This window comes from Lagenorhynchus albirostris, chromosome 12, assembly GCF_949774975.1.
Source record: "Lagenorhynchus albirostris chromosome 12, mLagAlb1.1, whole genome shotgun sequence".
Lineage (NCBI taxonomy): Eukaryota > Metazoa > Chordata > Mammalia > Artiodactyla > Delphinidae > Lagenorhynchus > Lagenorhynchus albirostris.
In genome coordinates, this window is record NC_083106.1 from 14908247 (window position 1) to 14930955 (window position 22709).

The following is a 22709-nucleotide window of genomic DNA, read 5'->3' on the forward strand; positions in this document are numbered from 1 at the left end:
CTATTCCTTCAACAAAATCAACAAATATTTCCTAGTGAGCACCTCTTACGTGCTGGGCACACTGCTAAGTGCTGGGGCCCAGGGGGTCTAACTCCTCACAGCCCGATGGGACCACACGGAGGTAAACACAGAGCAGGAGGGGATCCGTGGGATGGAACAGAACCTCGACGGAGCAGGAACCATTTGAAATGTGAGCTGACCAGGGAAGGCAGGAAAGGGAAGAACATTCCAGACTTGGAACCAAGAGAACACAGGGCAAGGAGTTTGACAGGGTGGAGGCAGGGAGGGTGGCATGGGAACCTGAGACACTGGGGGTGGAGAGATGGCCGGAGCATGACGGAGTAACTGCTGAAATGCAGGCAACAGAAAAGGACAAGGCCTTTAGGAAGACTTCTCAGGACCTGGACCAAGAGGCTGATGTGGAGAGTGGAACTGACGGGACCTGGTCACTGGTTAAATCCAGGGGACAAGGAGGTGTTAATACAGGGTGTAGAAACTGGTCTTGCAGAAATAAGAATTGACACCATTGGCCTATTTGGACCATTTGTTTTTTGGAACTATGGTTGTCCCTCAGTATCCATGTGGAATTGGTTTCAGGACCCTGTAGATAGCAAAATCCACAGATACTCAAAGTCCCTTATGTAAAATAGCGTAGTATTTGCATATAACATACTCTCATCCTCCGGTATAATCTAAATCATTGCTAGACTACTTATAATACTCAATACAATGTAAACGTTACGAAAATAGTTACCAGCGTGCATTAATTCAAGTTTTGCTTTTTGGAACTTTCTGGAAATTTTTTTTTCCTGAGTATTTTCAAGCTGCAGTTGGTCAAAACCATGAATGTGGAACCTGTGGATTTGATTTGGAGTCTCAGTTCACAGAAGGGAAGAGTCCAGGCCTTCCTGAATTCAGCAGTGTAACAGATGATGACGGAGACACAGCTCTGCGTCCTATCATCCAGAACCCTTGAGCTGGGTTTTGGGATTCAGAATTTTTTGGAATGTAGAAAGGTAGTGTGATGGACACATAATTTATTTATAAAACGTTCCAAGCAGGGTCCAGGTCAGCATCCATTAATCAAAAATAATATTTCTGCAGCAAAATATATGAATATTTACACCTAGTGGCACAGACAAAATCCATAAGTAGCTCATTAACAGTAAATGTCAGGTTTTCCCCCAAATGGGTCAGGCAAACATTTCTGGTTTTCAGAGCCTTCAGAACTTTGGGATTGAGGATAAAGTACTGTGGGCCTGTATTTACAGAAGCACAGAGAAAAGGTTCCAGGAGGGAAAAACAGTGACACAAGACACGTGTCTCTTGGAATCTTACCTCTTCCATAGGGATGACCTGGGCGTATCCACCACCTGCAGCTCCTCCTAAACAACAGAGCAGGTACCATTTGAAATGAGTTGCCAAGTACAGGAGCCCCAGGGACACAGCTCCCCAAGCCCAACAGGGAGGCACGTACCCGTAAGATGTAATAAAAAGAGGCAGTGAGAAATAATACGTCTCAGGCAAAGCAGAACAGTAGGTGCAGAAAGTTCACCCTACGTCCCACTATATAATTGAAGGACTTTGGTCTCTTTGTTTAAAAGGGGGGTAAGCAGAATACAGCAAACGGTGTTACAGCGAACATGAGATTCTTTCGTTAATTTATTATTAGATCTATGTGGCTATGCTTCACCTAAACGGCACATGCATTTAAAGTACCAAAAACTTTCCTAAATAAAATCTACCTGATCAACAGACTTACACATTACAGACGTCCGTCAGTTTATTTTAGTTAATAGTATATATGATTTATCATGCTGCTTATCCCCCAAAATAGTAAAGTTATTACATTAAAAAGACTTCTCTATCCTAAAACAATGATACCTTCTGTGTCCACATCATTTTACAGTTGACCTTATTTTTATACACTATTTTGCCTCACGATAATCTGGTAAGCCTAGTACTAGATACCTTTTACACTTTTACACATGCAGCTCAGAGAGGTTATGACTGGCTAAAGGTCACACAGCGCTAAGAGGCACAGCCACAAATAAAACCCCAGGCTTCTTGTCCACATCTAGTGTTCAGTGCACTACATAATGTATGACATTCTAACAGTACTTAAAGTTAGGAGTTGTTAATATTTGTAACAGTAATATAAATATAATACTGCTAAAACCCACAAAGTACCGAGAAGCAGCAGGAATTGCAGCAGTAAAGGCTATTATAAAGTGAGCTGAAGAATGATTCATGATAAATCCATGAAGCAAGACTAGTGACTGTGGAGGTGCCAGATCGCAGCCCAACCACAGCCACAGAGGAAGTTCATCACATCTCCCGGTCCACAGCCGGTTTCCAGAGCTCCTGGGGCGCACGCAGCAACTCCAGTGACATGAGGCTTGGGGCTGACCGAAGGGATCTCTCAACGGTTTGGATGGAAAGACCTTTTAGCTTGGCTGGGATGACAAAACACCAATATAAACAGCTGAGTTTCAAAACCGCTCGGCAAAGAAGGTACTGATGAAATGGAAGGCTTTCTGCTCAAGGCTGGAGTCCCGAGCAAGAGCCCAACCATCGCTCAAGGGAAGCAAGGGAATCGGCTTCCTGAGGGGCTCCGCTGAGACCTCCCCCCTGAAGCTCTCTCTGCGGGAGGATCATGCTGCGGCGACCTCCTGAATGTGCGGGGGGGGGGGGGAGCGCTGCAGGAGTGCATGTAGAGATGAAATGTATCAGTTCCTCTAGTAGGTTGTAACTCCACGATTGTTGGTGATAAATTTTGCCCTGAAAAACATACTAGTTGTTAAATAAACTACCTTTCACTCCAAAAGTCGGTCCTTGAGAAGGCTGCCTCAGACAGGCAAAGGAGTTGATGTTCAGGTGCGCAGTCAATGCCTGCACGAGCCCAATTGTAACTGTACTTTTCCCTTCTCCCAGAGGGGTGGGTGTGATCCTGGTGTGGGGGAAAAGGAATAGTAAATTTAATATTTTCTAGACAACCTATGCACAGTCAATCTATGGTACAAGAACCAACTCGGAGGAGACTGAGAGAGACCAGGCCACTCCAGAATCATTGAACCATTCAACTTCCTTGGATCTTTTTATGGTCTACCCACATCACAAAAGTCCGCGCTTAAGCTAAAATCAAGATATAGACGTATCTTTACCAAGAGTGCCAAGAAAGAAAAGTTAATTCAGCAGTAGTGCCAATAACACTATCAACTTCAAGAAACGGCAAAGAGTTATTCATCAAAACGATTTAAATAATTAAGCTGATGTCATTTTCTTGCTGATGGATAATTTGGCATTTGTTCTTCCAGGGCCATTTACCAAGGGCATTAAGTGGGCACGAGGCCTAAGTCAACGGTCCAGGGGTGGTGAGGCATGGCCAGACTCTCATTTTGGAAGGGATTCTAATGTCCCCATTCGTCCATCTCCTTCTAGATATCAGTGTCCGGGGCTTGTCCAGCCATGTTTAAACACAAGCTGTGCCGGAGGCTCATTACCTCCAGGGTGGCCCATTCATTTCCTGATAGCTTTTACAGTTAGACAAGTTCTTTGTCCTAAAGAGGAGATATCTGCATTCCTGTAGCTTCCTACAGACACACTCAGCCTCTCCCTTGCAGTATTGGGAAGGAGTAAGTCCACAGCTCCTAAGCACACTCAGGAGGTCAAGTCTGCTCTGGGAGCTCACTGTTGAGCACACACCCTACAGAGCCAAGCATCAGAGGCTCACATCAAAGAATTAAGTAATGGGACAGGCGTCTATTACATTCCCAAGTAAAGACCCATGAAATTGCTCCTTGGCATATCCTAACCACTGTTACAAGTTTAAAAGCTTCTTTTGCCTTACAATTTAGTCTTCTGTGGGTTAGATGCTGTGAGCCAGATTGTCTAGGACGCTCAACCAAAACAAAACTGATGACAGAGTTTTCTGACCCAAAAAACCCAGCGATGTGACCACAAAGAAGCAATACAACTATCTCCGTCCACCACAGCAATACAATCAATCACTCTTTCAGCAAATATTTCTTAAGTGCCACTGTGTCCAGGTAACTAGACCCCGGGGACACAGTGACGACCACATTGGACTCCACTGCTGACCTCACAGAGCTTATGGCCGATGGGAGATGTGGAGAGATCAATGAGCAGTTACAATGAATGTGAGAAACGCTGAGACAGAGGAAACAGGGCAATTACACTATATTATGAGAGCACACAGGACGATCCAAGTAGACTTGGGACAGCAGGGAAGGCTTCCTGGTGGAAGTAACATCTAAGCTGAGACCTGACAAATGAATGAGAGTTCGCCAGATAAAAGTGAGGGTGGGTTTGGGGTAGTTAATATGCTAGGTTCTGTGCTTTCTATTTGTTGGGTTAATCTTCATTTGATAAACAAGGAAGCTAAGGCACAGGAATTTTAAGTATCCTGCCCAAGGCCACACAATTAGTAAGCAGTAGAGCTGGAAATTAAACCCAGGCAAGTCATCTGACTTCACTAGGTTATTTCTATGGATGGAAATCATTATCGATAATGAGTAATTTAAAGCATGGGAATGGGGACGATCAGCCAGTGGAGGGAACAGAGTACAAAAGGGATAAAGACAGAATTGTTAAGAACATGGTCTCTTAGGGAATAGTTAGAAGAGAGCAAAGGGAAACTAAGAAGGAGCAGTATTAAGTTCGGGAAACTCTGACAGGAGGCAGAGGTGTGACAGGGGAATCTTCGAAGGGAGCCATGGAAGCGTCCCCAGACTCAAATGCAGTCCAGTGAAAAGCGGTCACTGGATGGAGCAACAAGGAGGCCACTGGCAGGGAGCTAGTGATCCCACTGGAATGCTCCTCGGTGACGTGCACTTCTAACCAAGAGCCACAGGCATCACGATCTTACGTAAAGAAAATGCAGGTCAGATGTAGGGTGGATTGAGTACTGTACTGGTATTTACTTCTTGCAAAGGAAGAGAGGCTTTACTTAAATGTGTCACATGAAGGATTAGATTTTCATCCCTAAGGATATGCTCACAATGCTGCTGGCGAGAGCCAAAAGCAGACACGCCCAGAGATGACCTCCCAAAAACTCCAGCTAGGCGTCCAGCTCTTAATGAGAAACACAGGACTGCTGAGCGTTCTGCCAACTGATACAATTCAGGAAAAGCAGAAAGGAGGAAGTATTTACGGGGAGCAATCAAAGGAGAGCTACCAAAAAAATTTTATTTCACCTCAATTCCTACATTTGGCAACAAAATCTGGCTTAATTGTCGTCTCACGATCCTTAGCTCACCTTCCAAACTATCAAGTTGACTGAGGAAAGAATAAGCACCACGTTAACCTAATTTCTTTTTCTGTAAGAGCCTGGAGTTTATGGAAATGGAACTGGGGGTTCTGCTCATTAGCTTCCACATCTTCTCCTAGGATATTTATCTGCTCCCTCCAACTTCCCACAGGACTCATTTCGTGCTTATTATCTAACTTTTCAGGGGGCATTAGGACTACAAGCTTGCTGAGGTGAAAGACTATTTCCATTGCGTTTCTGTCACATGTCCAGGCACAGATGAGCAAAAAACATTAGAAAAAGAAATGACACCTTTTGTAAAACAAATGTTATTCACTGTCGACTACAGTAAAAACGAATTGAACGAGTTGGAGATCTCCCAGACATCTCCAACTCAACGATAAGACCCAGGTCCACTCAACGACCAGCAAGCTACAGTGCTGGACACCCTATGCCAAACAACTAGCAAGACAGGAACACAACCTTACCCATTAGCAGAGAAGCTGCCTAAAATCATAATAAGGTCACAGTCACCCTAAAACACACCAACGGACATGGTCCTGCCCAGCAGAAAGACAAGATCCAGCCTGACCCACCAGAACACAGGCACCAGCCTACACAACCCACTGAACCAAACCTAGCCACTGGGGGCAGACACCAAAAACAATGGGAACTACAAACCCGCAGCCTGTGAAAAGAAGACCCCAAACACAGTAAGTTAAGCAAAATGAAAAAACAGAGGAATGCACAGCAGATGAAGGAGCAAGATAAAACCCCACCAGACCCAACAAATCAAGAGGAAATAGGGAGTCTACCTGAAAAAGAAATCAGAGTAAGGATAGTAAAGATGACCCAAAATCTTGGAAATAGAATGGAGAAAATATAAGAAATGTTTAACAAGGACCTAGAAGAACTAAAGAGCAAACAAACAATGATGAACAACACAATAAATGAAATTAAAAATTCTCTACAAGGAATCAATAGCAGAATAACTGAGGCAGAAGAACGGATAACTGACCTGGAAGATAAAATAGTGGAAATAACTACCGCAGAGCAGAATAAAGAAAAAAGAATGAAAAGAATTGAGGACAGTCTCAAGAGACCTTTGGGACAATATTAAATACACCAACATGAGAATTATAGGGGTCCCAGAAGAAGAAGAGAAAAAGAAAGGGTCTAAGAAAATATTTGAAGACATTATAATTGAAAACTTCCCTAATATGGAAACGGAAATAGTCAATCAAGTCCAGGAAGCACAGAGAGTTCCATACATGATAACTCCAAGAAGAAACACGCCAAGACACATATTAATCAAATTATCAAATGTTAAATGAAAAGAAAACATAGTAAAAGCAGCAAGGGAAAAACAACAAATAATACACAAGGGAATCCCCATAAGGTTAACAGCTGATCTTTCAGCAGAAACTCTGCAAGCCAGAAGGAAGTGGCAGGACATATTTAAAGCGCTGAAAGGGTAAAACCTACAACCAAGATTACTCTACCCAGCAAGGATCTCATCCAGATTCGATGGAGAAATTAAAAACTTTACAGACAAGCAAAAGCTGAGAGAGTTCAGCACCACCAAACCAGCTTTACAACAACTGCTAAAGGAACTTCTCTAGGCAAGAAACACAAGAGAAGGAAAAGACCTACAATAATGAAACCAAAACAACTAAGAAAATGGGAATATAACATACATATTGATAATTACCTTAAATGTAAATGGACTAGATGCTCCCACCAAAAGACACAGATTGGCTGAATGGATACAAAAACAAGACTGAGATATTTGCTGTCTACAAGAGACCCACTTCAGACCTAGAGACACATACAGACTGAAAGTGAGGGGATAGAAAATGATATTCCATGCAAATGGAAAGCAAAGAAAGCTGGAGTAGCAATTCTCATATTAGACAAAATAGACTTTAAAATAAAGACTCTTAGAAGAGACAAAGAAGGACACTACATAATGATCAAGAGATTGATCCAAGAAGAAGATATAACAATTGTAAATATTTATGCACCCAACATAGGAGCACCTCAATACATAAGGCAAATGCTAACAGCCATATAAGGGGAAATCGACAGTAACACAATCACAGTAGGGGACTTGAACACCCCACTTTCACCAATGGACAGATCATACAAAATGAAAATAAATAAGGAAACACAAGCTTTAAATGATACATTAAACAAGATGGACTTAATTGATATTTATAGGACACTCCATCCAAAAACAACAGAGTACACTTTCTTCTCAAGTGCTCATGGAACATTCTCCAGGATAAATCATATCTTGGGTCACAAATCAAGCCTTGGTAAATTTAAGAACATTGAAATCGCATCAAGTTTCTTTTCCGACCACAGTGCTATGAGAGTAGATATCAATTACAGGAAAAAATCTGTAAAAACTACAAACACATGGAGGCTAAACAATACACTACTAAATAACCAAGAGATCACTGAAGGAATCAAAGAGGAAATCAAAAAGTGCCTAGAAACAAATGACATGAAAACACAATGACCCAAAACCTACGGGATGCAGCAAAAGCAGTTCTAAGAGGGAAGTCTATAGCAATACAATCCTACCTCAAGAAACAAGAAACATCTCAAATAAACAACCTAACCTTACACCTAAAGCAATTAGAGAAAGAACAAAAAACCCCCAAAGTTAGCAGAAGGAAAGAAATCATAAAGATCAGAGCAGAAATAAATGAAAAAGAAATGAAGGAAACAATAGCAAAGATCAATAAAACTAAAAGCTGGTTCTTTGAGAAGATAAAGAAAGTTGATAAACCATTAGTCAGACTCATCAAGAAAAAAAAAAGGGAGAAGACTCATATCAATAGAATTAGAAATGAAAAAGGAGAAATAACAACTGACATTGCAGAAATACAAAGGATAATGAGAGATTACTACAAGCAGGTATATGCCAATAAAATGGACAGCCTGGAAGAAATGGACAAATTCTTAGAAAAGCACAACCTTCCAAGACTGAACCAGGAAGAAACAGAAAATGTAAACAGACCAATCACAAGCACTGAATTGAGACTGTGATTAAAAATCTTCCAACAAACAAAAGCCCAGGACCAGATGGCTTCACAGGTGAATTCTACCAAACATTTAGAGAACAGCTAACACCTACCCTTCTCAAACTCTTCCAAAATATAGCAAAGGGACGAACACTCCCAAATTCATTCTACGAGGCCACCATCACCCTGATACCACAACCAGACAAAGATGTCACAAAGAAAGAAAACTAAAGGCCAATATCACTGATGAACACAGAGGCAAAAATCCTCAACAAAATACTAGTAAACAGAATCCAACAGCACATTAAAAGGCTCATACACCACGATCAAGTGGGGTTTATCCCAGGAATGCAAGGATTCTTCAATATACGCAAATCAATCAACGTGATACACCATATTAACAAATTGAAGGAGAAAAACCTTATGATCATCTCAATAGATGCAGAAAAAGTTTTTGACAAAATTCAACACCCATTTATATAAAAAAACCCCAGAAAGTAGGCATAGAGGGAACTTACCTCAACATAATAAAGGCCATATATGACAAGCCCACAGCCAACATTGTTCTCAATGGTGAAAAAATGAAACCATTTCCTGTAAGATCAGGAACAAGACAAGGTTGTCCACTCCCACCATTATTATTCAACATAGTTTTGGAAGTTTTAGCCACATCAATTACAGAAGAAAAAGAAATAAAAGGAACCCAAATCAGAAAAGAAGAAATAAAACTGTCACTGTTTGCAGATGACATGATACTATACATAGAGAATCCTAAAGATGCTACCAGAAAACTACTAGAGCTAATCAATGAATTTGGTAAAGTAGCAGGATACAAAATTAATGAACAGATATCTCTTGTATTCCTCTACACTAATGATGAAATATCTGAAAGAGAAATTAAGGAAACACTTCCATTTACCATTTCAACAAAAAGAATAAAATACCTAGGAATAAAGCTACCTAAGGACACAAAAGACCTGTATGCAGAAAACGATAAGACACTGATGAAAGAAAATAAAGATTATACAAACAGATGGAGAGATATACCATATTCTTTTATTGGAAGAATCAATATTGTGAATATGACTCTACTACCCAAAGCAATCTACAGATTCAGTGCAATCCCTATCAAACTACCAACGGCATTTTTCACAGAACTAGAACAAAAAATTTCACAATTTGTATGGAAACACAAAAGATCCCAAATAGCCAAAGCAATCTTGAAAAAGAAAAACGGAGCTGGAGGAATCAGGCTCCCTGACTTCAGACTATACTACAAAGCTACAGTAATCAAGACAGGATGGTACTGGCACAAAAACAGAAATATAGATCAATGGAACAGGATAGAAACCCCAGAGATAAACCCACGCACATATGGTCACCTTATTTTTGATAAAGGAGGCCAGAATATACAATGGAGAAAAGACAGCCTCTTCAATAAGTGGTGCTGGGAGAACTGGACAGCTACATGTAAAAGAATGAAATGAGAACACTCCCTAACACCATACACAAAAATAAACTCAAAATGGATTAAAGACCTAAATGTAAGGCTAGACACTATAAAACTCTTTGAGGAAAACATAGGCAGAACACTCTATGACATAAATCACAGCAAGATCCTTTTTGACCCACCCCTTAGAGAAATGGAAATAAAAACAAAAATAAACAAGTGGGACCTAATGAAACTTAAAAGCTTTTGCACAGCAAAGTAAACCATAAACAAGACGAAAAGACAACCCTCAGAGTGGGAGAAAATATTTGCTAATGAAGCAACTGAAAGGATTAATCTCCAAAATTTACAAGCAGCTCATGCAGCTCAGCTACAAAAAAACAAACAACCCAATCCAAAAATGGGAAGAAGACTCAGACATTTCTCCAAAGAAGATATCAGATTGCCAACAAACACATGAAAGGATGTTCAACATCACTAATCATTAGAGAATTGCAAATCCAAACTACAATGAGGTATCCCCTCACACCAGTCAGGATGGTCATCTCAAAAAATCTACAAACAATAAATGCTGGAGAGGGTGTGGTGAAAAGGGAACCCTCTTGCACTGTTGGTGGGAATGTAAATTGATACAGCCACTATGGAGAACAGTATGGAGGTTCCTTAAAAAACTACAAATAGAACTACCATACGACCCAGCAATCCCACTACTGGGCATATACCCTGAGAAAACCATAATTCAAAAAGAGTCATGTACCACAATGTTCACTGCAGCACTATTTACAATAGCCAAGACATGGAAGCAACCTAAGTGCACATCGACAGATGAATGGATAAAGAAGATGTGGCACATATATACAATGGAATATTACTCAGCCATAAAAAGAAACGAAATTGAGTTATTTGTAGTGAGATGGATGGACCTAGAGTCTGCCATACAGAGTGAAGTAAATCAGAAAGAGAAAAACAAATACCGTATGGTAACACGTATATATGGAATCTAAAAAAAAAAAAAAGGTTCTGAAGAACCTAGGGGCAGGAGAGGAATAAAGACGTAGATGTAGAGAATGGACTTGAGGACACAGGGAGGGGGAAGGGTAAACTGGGAGGAAGTGAGAGAGTGGCATGGACATATATACACTACCAAACGTAAAATAGATAGCTAGTGGGAAGCAGCTGCATAGCACAGGGAGATCAGCTTGGCGCTTTGTGTCCACTTAGAGGAGTGGGATAGGGAGGGTGGGAAGGAGATACAAGAGGGAGGCGATATGGGGATATATGTATATGTATAGGTGATTCACTTTGTTATAAAGCAGAAACTAACACACCATTGTAAAGCAATTATACTCCAATAAAGATGTTAAAAAAAAACAATTAGTAAAGCTTGTTCTAAGTCATTAAAAAAATAATAGTCTGTTCATTAAAAAAAAAAAAAAAAAAAAGGATAACCATGGTCCATTTGTTGTTTCCCATTAAACTTGACTGAGGCAAATAGTTCAAAGTCCCTGGCCTCTTGTAAATACCTTTGTTCTGCTCTGCAACTAAAGTAACTAGAAGAAAAACTCACAGATATTTAGATCGTTGCACAGGGCAGAAAATCACAATCTTAGAAGAATCAAAAGAAGTATTTTTACACTGACCAAAATGGTTTGTAACATTAAAAAATAAACAAAAATAAAATCAGGTATTTGGCACTCTAGAGAAACAAATAGTGATGTGAATATTTTCCTTTAATATGAAATTCAGTCTGTTCACACTTTGAATTTGGGCTTCTTTTTTAACTGCTGGGTCCAAGCGATTCAGAAAAATTCTAAAAACATCTTCATGGAAATCAGTAAAGGGTGGATGGAGACCCATTCGGCATACACTTTCAATGCCCTGCAGCTGCACTACAAGTCAAGTTCTCAAACAAATTCCTTTTCATTAGTGTAACTAGGAAAATATGTAAAACTCAGGAGACCCTAAGATTCTTTTGGCATATTTCCCTGAACAATTCCCAATACTTTTCATTTTGTCAGGCAGAGCAAATAAAGTGATGTGTAGGTGTAAATACCATGTGAAGTGTAGCTGATGAAATACAGATGATTCTGATGGAATAAGAAATTCTGAAGTTTGAAGAATAGCATTTTAAAATGAATTAATCTGTTTTGCATTTGGGTTATTAATAGTAGAAGGTTTTTTTAATCCCATGGTTTTATATTTTAATCCCACTGTTGATATATTCAAATCACATTTATACATGAATTCAAACGTGCAATAATATTTTATTATTTAGCTTTACTGAAAAATTATTTGGGCATTTGAATTCTTCTAAAGCATGAGAGAAGACTTATGTTATAGTATTCAGGGATAAAAGCAGGACACAAAATGGTATTTATGGCATGATCTCAATGTGTAAAAAGGACAGATGCAGAGATACAATCCTGGAAGGAAATATAAAAATTTTGAATACTTCTGTGTAATGAGAGATTTCGTTTTCTCCTTCTTTTTACTTTTCTTTATGCTAAATTTTTATTCAATGGGTCAATATTATTTTCAGATTAAAAAAAAAACTTTCAGAAAAAAGGAAAAAATCATTTAATGGACTGGTAATTTATATTTCTTTTTTTCCCTAACATCTTTATTGGAAAATAATTGCTTTATAATGTTGTGTTAGTTGCTGCTGTATAACAAAGTGAATCAGCTATATGTATACATATATCCCCTCCCTCTTGGTCTCCCTCCCACCCTCCCTATCCCACCCCTCTAGGTGGTCACAAAGCACAGAGCTGATCTCCCTGTGCTATGCAGTTGCTTCCCACTAGCCATCTATTTTTTTTTATTATTTAAAAAAAATGTTATTGGAGTATAGTTGATTTACAATGTTGTGTTAGTTTCTGCTGTACAGCAAAGTGAAATCAGTTATACATATACATATATCCACTCTTTTTAAGATTATTTTCCCATAAAGGTCATTACAGAGTATTGAGAAGAGCTCCCTGGCTATACAGTAGGTCCTTATCACTTATCTATTTTTTATATAGTAGTGTCTATGTGTCAATCCCAATCTCCCAATTTATCCCTCCCACCCGCTTTCCCTCCTGGTAACCACAAGTTTGTTTTCTACATCTGTGACTTTATTTCTGTTTTGTGAATAAGTTCATCTGTATCATTTTTTTTTAGATGTCACATATAAGTGATATCATATGATTTTTGTCTTTCTCCATCTGACTTACTTAACTCAGTATGACAATCTCTAGGTCCATCCATGTTGCCATGAATGGCATTATTTCATTCTTTTTTATGGCTGAGTAATATTTTATCTTTATTTGTGGTATATATGTACCACATCCTTTTTCTTTTTTTGAGTTCTGCTTTTTTTTTTGAGTTGTTTTTTTTAACATCTTTATTGGAGTATAATTGCTTTACAATGGTGTGTTAGTTTCTGCTTTATAACAAAGTGAATCACCTATACATATACATATATCCCCATATCTCCTCTTGATCCCACCCCCCTAGGTGGTCACAAAGCACCGAGTTGATCTCCCTGTGCTATGTTGCTGCTTCCCACTAGCTAGCTATTTTACATTTGGTAGTGTATATATATATATATATGTCCATGCCACTCTCTCACTTCCTCCCAGCTTACCCTTCCCCCTCCCCATGTCCTCAAGTCCATTCTCTACGTCTGCGTCTTTACTCCTGTCCTGCCCCTAGGTTCTTCAGAACTTTTTTTTTTTTTTTAGATTCCACATATATGTGTTAGCATACGGTATTTGTTTTTCTCTTTCTGACTTACTTCACTCTGTATGACAGTCTCTAGGTCCATCCACCTCATTACAAATAACTCAATTTTGTTTCTTTTTATGGCTGAGTAATATTCCATTGTATATACGTGCCACATCTTCTTTATCCATTCATCTGTCGATGGACATTTAGGTTGCTTCCATGTCATGGCTATCGTAAATAGTGCTGCAATAAACACTGTGGTACATGACTTTTTTTGAATTATGTGGACGGGTAGTTCATATCTCTTAAAAAGCTGCAACCATGCGTATAAGGGCTTGATAATGTCACTTTTCCATAACTGACCTGACAAAAATGAAAGGTGATTTTATTTCAAATGAAGTTTTCATTTTAGATTATAAATGATTGTTTTGCTGTTTTAAAGTGATTTCAAACATCCAGCTATCAAAAGATTAGGTAACAAAGGCAGTTTACACACTTAAAAAATATCTCTTGTTGTGTTGGTGAGGGAAGTTCATTCCTCTCTTATAGAATACACTGTTATATGTCTTTTCTAAAAACCTCCAAGCTCTGAGACAGATGCATATATACATCTCAAAATCCTACCCTCACAGCTTCTTTTTCTTTTTTAAAAAAAATTTATTTTTTTTTTAAATTTATTTTTGGCTGCATTGGGTCTTCGTTGCTGCACGCAGGCTTTCTCTAGTTGCAGCGAGCGGGAGCTACTCTTCGTTGCAGTGCGTGGGCTTCTCATTGAAGTGGCTTCTCTTGTTGTGGAGCATGGGCTTTAGGCGCACGGGCTTCAGTAGCTGTGGCACGCGGGCTCAGTAGTTTTGGCTCGCGGGCTCAGAGCGCAGGCTCAGTAATTGTGGCGCACGGGTTTAGCTGCTCCGCGGCATTGGGGATCTTCCCAGACCAGGGCTCGAACCCGTGTCCCTTGTGTTTGCACGCAGATTCTTAACCGCTGTGCCACCAGGGAAGCCCCAGCTTCTTTTTCAATGCAGGTGAAAGCAACACAATTTGATTTTTGTTCCTTCATAGGTCTTCGTTATGTAAGGGAATTTATACCACAATTTCAGAAAAAGAACTGTTGACGTCCTTGGGTTAAATCTGTACTTGAGAATTCAGGTTTAATTTTGGCTTCTACGTATGACATGGCAGCCTGGCTTTTTCCGATCAGTTACACACATAAAGGCCAGCAGAGACAGAGTGGAATGATGTTCTACTGGGTATGGACCAACACGTAGTGGCAATCTAGGCGGCCAGGCTGGCGGTCCCTCTCTGGCATGTGGCTGGAGGCCAGGTTATGACTTCAGGTTTGGAATCTGATAACAATACCATCACAGGTTTTGTTTTACAAGTATCAATTCTGTGTTCCCAGTGAAGGGCAGGGCCTTGTCTAGATTTGTGCTTTTATTTCCAATACTGACAAGCCCAAAACAGAGTAAATCACAGCCCTTCCATGTGAAAAATGGCTGCATGGTTCTTCCTTCGTAAACTGAGACCACATCCTCCTGAGTTTTCCTAATTCTTCCTACCTTAAACAGGGTGAGAAAACCAGCAAACCCACTTACCAAGAGCACCTAAATCCTGGAAGAAGGGAAGCAAATCTGTAGATAAGATGCTAAATTTGCTTCTGAAGTTCTTAATGTCTCAGAGTTAATTTATTCACTGTAAACAAACTTGCGTGAAGCCCACTTCCAGAAAAGCAACACTGACCGACTAGATGTTTCCTCCAGACTCTGGGACCCAGGAGTGCCCACCCCCTGCCGTCAGCCAGCTCCTTTCACAGATCTACCCCCCCAGAGGGTGCCTCAGCTGAGGCCAAATCTCCCCTCAAAGAGGTTTCCTACAGCTCAGTTATGGGGACATCAGGGCTGGGGTCCTAGGCCGGAGAGCATCCCATTAGGATTGGGAATCCAGCTGCGGTGAACCTGGAAGTCTGAGAGAGGTTTAAGCCACAGGCAACAGAGGTGCTGCAGCAAGGTATGAATTCCTTAAAAACACAGCCACCGAATGACTCTAGCTGTCCATCTCTCTTAGAAAACAGTAACAGAAGGAGATGGGGAAAGAGGAGCTGGGGGGTGGGACGGGGGGTGAGGTGGGGGGGCAGAGGGAGGCTAAAGGAAAGAGGGGAAGAGATAGGAAGACATTATTAGACCATTAAAGAGGTGATATTATGGATGCGATCTTGCTTTATCTGTAGTTTTATCTTTATTTGTGGGTATGAAAAATTGAATTCATCTCTAGGGATTGTTCCTAAGCAGATTATTGGATAAATGCACAAATATGCATGCCCATGGTTGTTAATTTCAGCACTGCTTATAATGGCCAAAGATGGGGAACAATTTGAGAGCCCATCAATAGAGAATTGGTTAAATAAATTGTGGGACATCTCTATGATATCTTCAAACCTTTTTTCTGCCTTAATACACTTGAAGAAGAATGAGAAACATGCTTTAGTATCAGTGGCTGAGCCACAGCTATGTTTCTTGGTGCTGGGAAGATGTGTAGAATGGAACCCACCCTCATCCCAGGCATTTTTACCACCCCCCTCCAAGCCCTATCCCCCAGCACATTGAAGAATCTGGGATGTGAGCAGTAGCATGTCAGGTAGTCATGCAAAATGATAACATAGCTCTATCCTGACTCACACGGAACTAGGTATACAACATATTGTTAAATAATCAAGTTGCTTACAGAATAGCATGTGTACAATGATCTCATTTATGACAGACTGCCTTTGTGTCAAGATGGTCTCAAATGTGAACAGCCGTTTATACTTTCTTGTTTTTACTTTCTGTATTTTTCAAATAGTTTTACAAGTATGCATGACTTTTATAACCAGAAAAAGAAATAAAGCACTTACATGAATAATCAGATATGTAAAAACCAAGCTAACTGTAAGTCAGGTCCAGTTACAAAAATGTCTCTGCCTGTTAACAAATAGGGTTTTGTGCCCCAAGCCTTGGCCTATATACCATTAGTAAGTCAATGCAATGACATTTCAAGACAACAAAGGAAGTTATACAGTCTCCTAATGCTCCCTTGCATGCCCCTAATGCTCACATTAAATAAATATTTGAAATCCCTTGTTTTCTATTGTTTTTCAGCTGATGAATGTATTTCTTTTTTTAAAAAAGAGGCAAAATAAAGCAAATGGCTCCTTTTCACAAAAACTGTGCATCTGCCTTTTGTAAAACGAGCAACACAAATGTAAATGGCCCAATATTAATTCTGAAATGCAAGAAAGAGAGATGAGTTTCTGTAATGCAAATTCATAAATATTAAGGATACTAATCGAAAAGTCTAAGTCTCACACAATGATCCGTTCATTTTCCAACGTTATTTCTAAGTAGGAAAACAACCCATTCAGCTCAAAATATTTTACTTTCAATTCTTATTTTAATTTTTATCATGAAAAGCGAAATGAAAAATCCAAGGCAGAACCAGGGTGATCAAAACACAATATGGGAAACAAAAAGCGAAGTCCTGGATTAGGAACTCGTTACACTGTATATTCTGTGGAGGAGACTCATTTGTTTTACACTGAAAATAAAAACTTACCTCATGTCAAATGAAGGACGGCCAAGGGAAATGGACAAAATAATGTCAGGCTGGAGAAGAGGATGGATTTGAGGGGTGTGGTGACAGATACAAACAGGGAAGAGAGTTTTATAAACGTCTTCTCAGTAAAAGAGATTTTAAAAGTAGTCTTACCCAGCAACTAAGACGTATTTTCCATCTGCTTGATCCTTTAACCTTTCTAGCAGGGACAAACGGACTTTGGCTTTGCTTTTGCCATAGATTTCAATTTCATCTGCAAGCAACCCTATCTCCTTGGCAAGGATATCCACAGCTTTTGGAGTCTGTGCTCTTGAAATCTCGATATCACTGGGTGGGGAAACATAAGAGGTAAGAGAGTCTGCTCAGCTTAGGTGGTCGCTGCTTGAGTAGAAAACAGCCGTACACCATGCCAACAATTAGATCCAATGGCTTTGTGGTCCTTTTTCCCAAGTAGGATTAAGTACAACTGCTAACAATTAAAGTGCGTAAGAAAACGGTACATTGCTTTAGATAGAGAAGCAACTCTTAAAGATGCTAGAATTCTTCCCAGGTGCCAGGATACACCTCTGCCATAGGAAAGGAGATGGATTATTACCATGTGTCCAAAGGCCACCCCTAAAGATAACTCCATGATAGAGCACAGTGTTTTTTATGGGTCATCGCTGAATTCCTTAACCAGGAATAGAGGCGTTATTGCATAATGCTTTATTACTGGGCTAGCCACATGTGTCTCTTGGCAATTCAAAAATGTGGAAATACTCTTTTGTTTTATCTGTGTCCATATTTTCCCTCTCAAGTCAAAAACCGTATTTCAAAATATTTCATTAATTACATAACTGTCGGTAAATGGAGCTAGTGCCCGAGGCTCGACTTCAGACACAGGAAATTTTAGGAACTCCAGAGTGTCGCTGGGCAAACAACTCAACTATTCTATTTCACTGGTTAAGATGTGCAAGCTGCCGCTCATCTTAACAGGAGTGCTGTGAAAATCAAAAGACTTCTCAGAGAGAGCCTCTTGGGGCTCCTGAGCTCAGCCGCTTCTTTCTTCGGGGGTCTGGCCCCTCCGTCCGTCTGTGACTTGGTCTTGAGGGCTGATGTCTGACAATGCAGCAGCTTCCTGATTCACCCTGGGGCCCCTATCTTGCGGCGCAGCGGTCTCTCCACTGGTAGGCAGCCCCCTGCTCTATTTTTTCCTGTTGCTACCGCAGACAATCTCTCAGTCCTCATACTACCCTATGTTCTCCTCCATGACCCCATGGAGCCTGACTCTGGTGCAAGAGGTAACAGTAAACCTACTTCCAATGCCCACTAGAGCGGGAGAGGGGGAAGGGTGCCTCTGCCCAGATGTGGGCGGAGCTCTGTACCTGCAGCTAGGTAACCCCTTCCCCAGGTCCACCTACATTGTCCTTTCTGATTCTCCCCCCACCAACTGCACCCCAGCCTTCACTGTCCGTGCTCCCACTTCATTTCGCCTTCCTGACTACACCTTTTTTCTGTTTCTCTCCTCCCACAATCTCCTAAATTGAAGAGCCTACTCTTGCAAAACCTCCACGGTTTTCTCTTCGCTAGCTGAAGAGTGATGGTGACATCATTTTGATTTTCTGAGTGATTTATAAACTCCTCAGCCTGCCTTTCTTTCCCCAGTGGCTGTAGGAATCAAATTTGGTTAAGCAATTTAGGGGCTTTTCCCGCCAAGTGGAATTTATTTGGATTTGTACACAATTTGGCTGAATCCTTCTCAAGTTTTTTTCAGCTCTCTGTAAGTAGAATTTACTCATTGACTTTTAAATATGAAGGTTCTATAACAACATAAGTAACCTCAAAAACTATTTTATGAAACAGATTGCACAACTACGGGGATGATATTACAAAGAACATTCCTTGGAATTTATGTATTAATGAACACAGAAGATAACTAAGACGTTTAGTCTATTTGAGGTGTGAAAACATAGCTTGGAGGGTTTCACCAGCCTGGTGGGTATAATCGAAACTTAGTGTTGGGCTGTGGCCCAAGGAAACAGAGGTCAATTCTGAAAAGCAACTGGTTATCAAGTGAAAAATGAGTCAATTCCGGGTGGTGTTATCTCCTACATCCTGTGTATTCCATGCTGGCAGACAGCATCACCTGGTTAAGCGCTGGACTTATGGGCGTCCTGTAGGAAGGGGATTGGGCCAATTCACAGGAGGAGGGGTGGCCATGGGGGATTCACTACGAGGCTGGAAAATGCATTTGCCTGGCTCAGATAGCTTATCTAGCGAATTGTTCCAAAATCACATGCTGAGACTGTCCTGCAGTTTGTATTTCCAAATTTATACAGAGGGAATATGTAGCTTACACTTCACACTTCATTAAATACCACGCTGAAGAAAATATCCATCTGGACCCTCCCAGAGTGTCCTGTCAAGAGAGCAGATACCACCACGTTCTGAAGAAGGCAGAGCTCCGGTCCCACATCTAATGGCGTTTGGTTTGGTTGGTCATTTACCCACAGCGTAGAAACCTACAAGGCCCTGAAGACCAAGCTGACGTGTGAGTTGGGCATTTCTAACACTGAAAAGCGTATTCCAAATATGACATTACCGTATTCTGTCAAATCTAAGATACTAATATTTTAAGAAAAAACACTGCCACTGAATACAGGGTACATCATTGACAATAAGGTGCATCCTGATTTCAGAAACTAAAAAAAATCTACATCTTAGAACTGACAGAATATGGTCAACATGTTCATTATCATTTAATTTTGGAGGAATTAAATGACAGAAAAAAATGGTGCAGCAGGACTTCCCTGGTGGTCCAGTGGTTAAGACTTCGCACTCCCAAAAAAAAAAAAAAAAAAAGACTTCGCGCTCCCAATGCCAGGGGCATGGTTCGACCCCTGGTCAGGGAAATAAGGTCCCGCACGCCGCACAGCGTGGCCCCAAAAAAAAAAAAAAAAGAAAGAAAGAAAAAATAGTGCAGCAATTTGGTTAGAGAAAATTATCCACCATCAAAGCCATAACACCACAAGTTGTGCCCCCAACCAATGGGTAACTTTGGGTATCTAAGGCACTTTGGTGAGCCGATGTCAGTATAAACAAATCACCTGAATACCTTGGTACGGGGGACAGAGGCTGAAGTTTCAAGCAGTGAAGTCTCCACCTCCTGTACTGCTGCTCACGGAACCATCTCCTTCTGCTACTAACCATGTTCTTCAATAGGGATAGGAAGGAAAGCATGTTAGAAAAGTAAAAGCTGACAGGTTACACATCTAAACTATGAAAATATCGAATATCGTTCAGGGATATTGTCATGAAAAGGAGTATAAGTTGCACAGTAATCCAAGTGAACACCAGGACTAATTTTATTCACATGTAGTTAAATGTGCAGATTTTTCTTAAAGAAGAAAATGTGCGATACAAGTACTATTAAAGTTTGTATTCACTAAAGGCATCAAGTACATGGATTACAATTATAGCATCACCTCAGAGAAGAAAAATGAGGGAAATATGAGAATGCATGACAGGCTAGCTGGGATGCCCAGCTTCACCAAACATCTGCACTATTGCAAGCATAATTCTTCTACAGTTGATATAATAGAATAAGCAAACCGAATTATCAGTGATACATGCATATATATATATACATACACACACACACACACACATATATATAGAAATAATATTTGCCTTTAGTTGCAATGTAACACAGATGCCTTACAGAAATGCACTATGTCCCATTTTGAAGTAAAATTTTTAATTGGGTATTGCATGTATTAAGAAAGAAATGAACTAAAACCTGCTTCTGTTTAATTAGAGGCTCAGGTTTCTCTACTGCTACTTAACGCCTCTGCTGGCCGGCACCCTCACTGCAGGCTTCGGCACCAGCCTAGCACACAGGAGTGGGGAGCTGGAGACCTTGGGCTTTAGGTCACACAGATAGCGGTGGTTCAAAAAGATGTCCACAAACTCTTTAACACTCCTGTCTTCAAGAGATGAGCCCAATTCCCTTTCCCTGGGTTGTGAACTACATTGGTGGCTCAGTTCTAGCAAAGAAGAAAAGGAAGTGGTGGCATGTGACTTTGGAGACTGGGTCATAAAACCTACTGCAGTTTCCTCCTTGCTCTCTCCTTTGATCCCTCATTCTGGGGGAAGTCAGCTGTCACATCGTGAGCAGCCCCATGGAAAAATCCAGGGGATGAGGAACAAAGGCATCCTGCCATTAGCCAAAGAGGATTTAAATACCACATGCCAACAGCCATGTGAGGGCGCCATCTTGACTCCTCTGGCCCCAGTCAAGCCCTTCAGATGACTACAGCCCCGCCATCTTGATTTCAACCACATGAGAGACCCCAAGCCAGAACCATCCAGCTACGCGGCTCCAAATATGTGACCCACAGAAACTGAGATAATAAATGTTTGTTGTTTTAAATGGCTAAATCTGGGGGGTAATTTATTACACATCAATAGATAACTAATAGAGGACCCTGATGTGGGTCCCTGCCCCATACTTGTCATGTGACCAAAGGCAAGTAACTTAAATTTTCCAAGTCTCCATCTTCTCATCTATCAAATGGGAATAACACTATCTTACAGGACTGTTGTGAGAATTAAATGACGTCATGTTTGTAAAGTGTTTGACACTGTGTCTGCTAAACAGAAAACACTTCCAAATGTTAGCAACTATTCGCTGAAGCTCCAAACTCAAAAATTCTCAAAACCTGTGTCAGACAAACCTGAATCCGCAGAGCGGCAGCAAGGAGACTCACGTCTTCTGCGATGGGACCAGTACCATGGACACCGGGAGAACTGCATCCAAGCTTCCCTGGGGAAAAAAAAAAGACTTTCAGCATATTGTTCCTTGTAAAATGCCAGGACGCTGAATGATGTTCTCGTTTCCAACCAAGCAAGTTAGGATGTCATGGCACAGCTACAGAAAGGTTACCAGGTAGGTCCTGGCACAGCCCTGGGGCTCTCAATTGGGCCACATATTTGGAGTTTGACTGCTTTAAAGTCTTGCCTCTACCGCTTACTAGCAATTTTGACTCTGGGCCTGTTAATTCATGTTGTTCAACCTTGTAGAGTTTTGTGAGAATTCAATGTGATGTGGTAATGTAAAGTGCTTGTCATATCGTATGCATGTTTAAACAATAAATTAAAAAATCAAAGCAATTTCATGTATGAATACAAAGTATTGAGTTGGCCAAAGAGTTCGTTTGGGTTTTTCCATAACATCTTACGGAAAAACCCGAACAAACTTTTGGGCCAACCCTATATAAAAAGGAGGACTAAAACACCTATAGGACAAGCTAGTTAAAGTGTTCTGTGAACGATCAGGCTTTCTTGGATAATTTTTTTAAATCCCTGTCATAAAAGTGATGGAGCCAATTTTCCATCTAAACTGAGAAATTATATTTTAGGGCATTAATTTTGAGGATTACCGGGATTTCAAAACACAGAGGCATTTTATAAGAATTCTACTGTGGTTGGCACTTAGGAAGTTTATGAAAAGTAAACATACATGTAAAATGCTTTAGTCTACATCCTCTCTTAGAGAAGAGAAACATTGCTAATGGTAACTTTTTTGAAGTAAGAAACTATTTCCTTCTTTTTCCACCACTCTACTCTTTATTTATCTATTTATTTAATTTTTTTACCATCTTTATTGGAGTATAATTGATTTACA

The 22709-nt window shown here is 40.4% G+C and overlaps 1 protein-coding gene across 9 annotated transcripts in view; it reads right to left on the reverse strand.

Moving 5' to 3' along the window:
* MTHFD1L (methylenetetrahydrofolate dehydrogenase (NADP+ dependent) 1 like) overlaps window positions 1-22709 on the reverse strand; it is a 196167-nt gene that overhangs the window by 139734 nt on the left and 33724 nt on the right. For 8 of the 9 annotated variants that reach the window (XM_060168048.1, XM_060168051.1, XM_060168054.1 and 5 more), the window contains 5 exons: window positions 21760-21848; window positions 20139-20236; window positions 17198-17371; window positions 2814-2950; window positions 1339-1385 (listed from right to left, as the gene is read on the reverse strand). In XM_060168048.1, coding sequence (XP_060024031.1) covers window positions 1339-1385; window positions 2814-2950; window positions 17198-17371; window positions 20139-20236; window positions 21760-21848 — 545 coding nt within the window. Of the gene's footprint in view, window positions 1-1338; window positions 1386-2813; window positions 2951-17197; window positions 17372-20138; window positions 20237-21759; window positions 21849-22709 lie in introns of those variants that run through there. The other variant, XM_060168057.1, reaches the window with a different exon arrangement.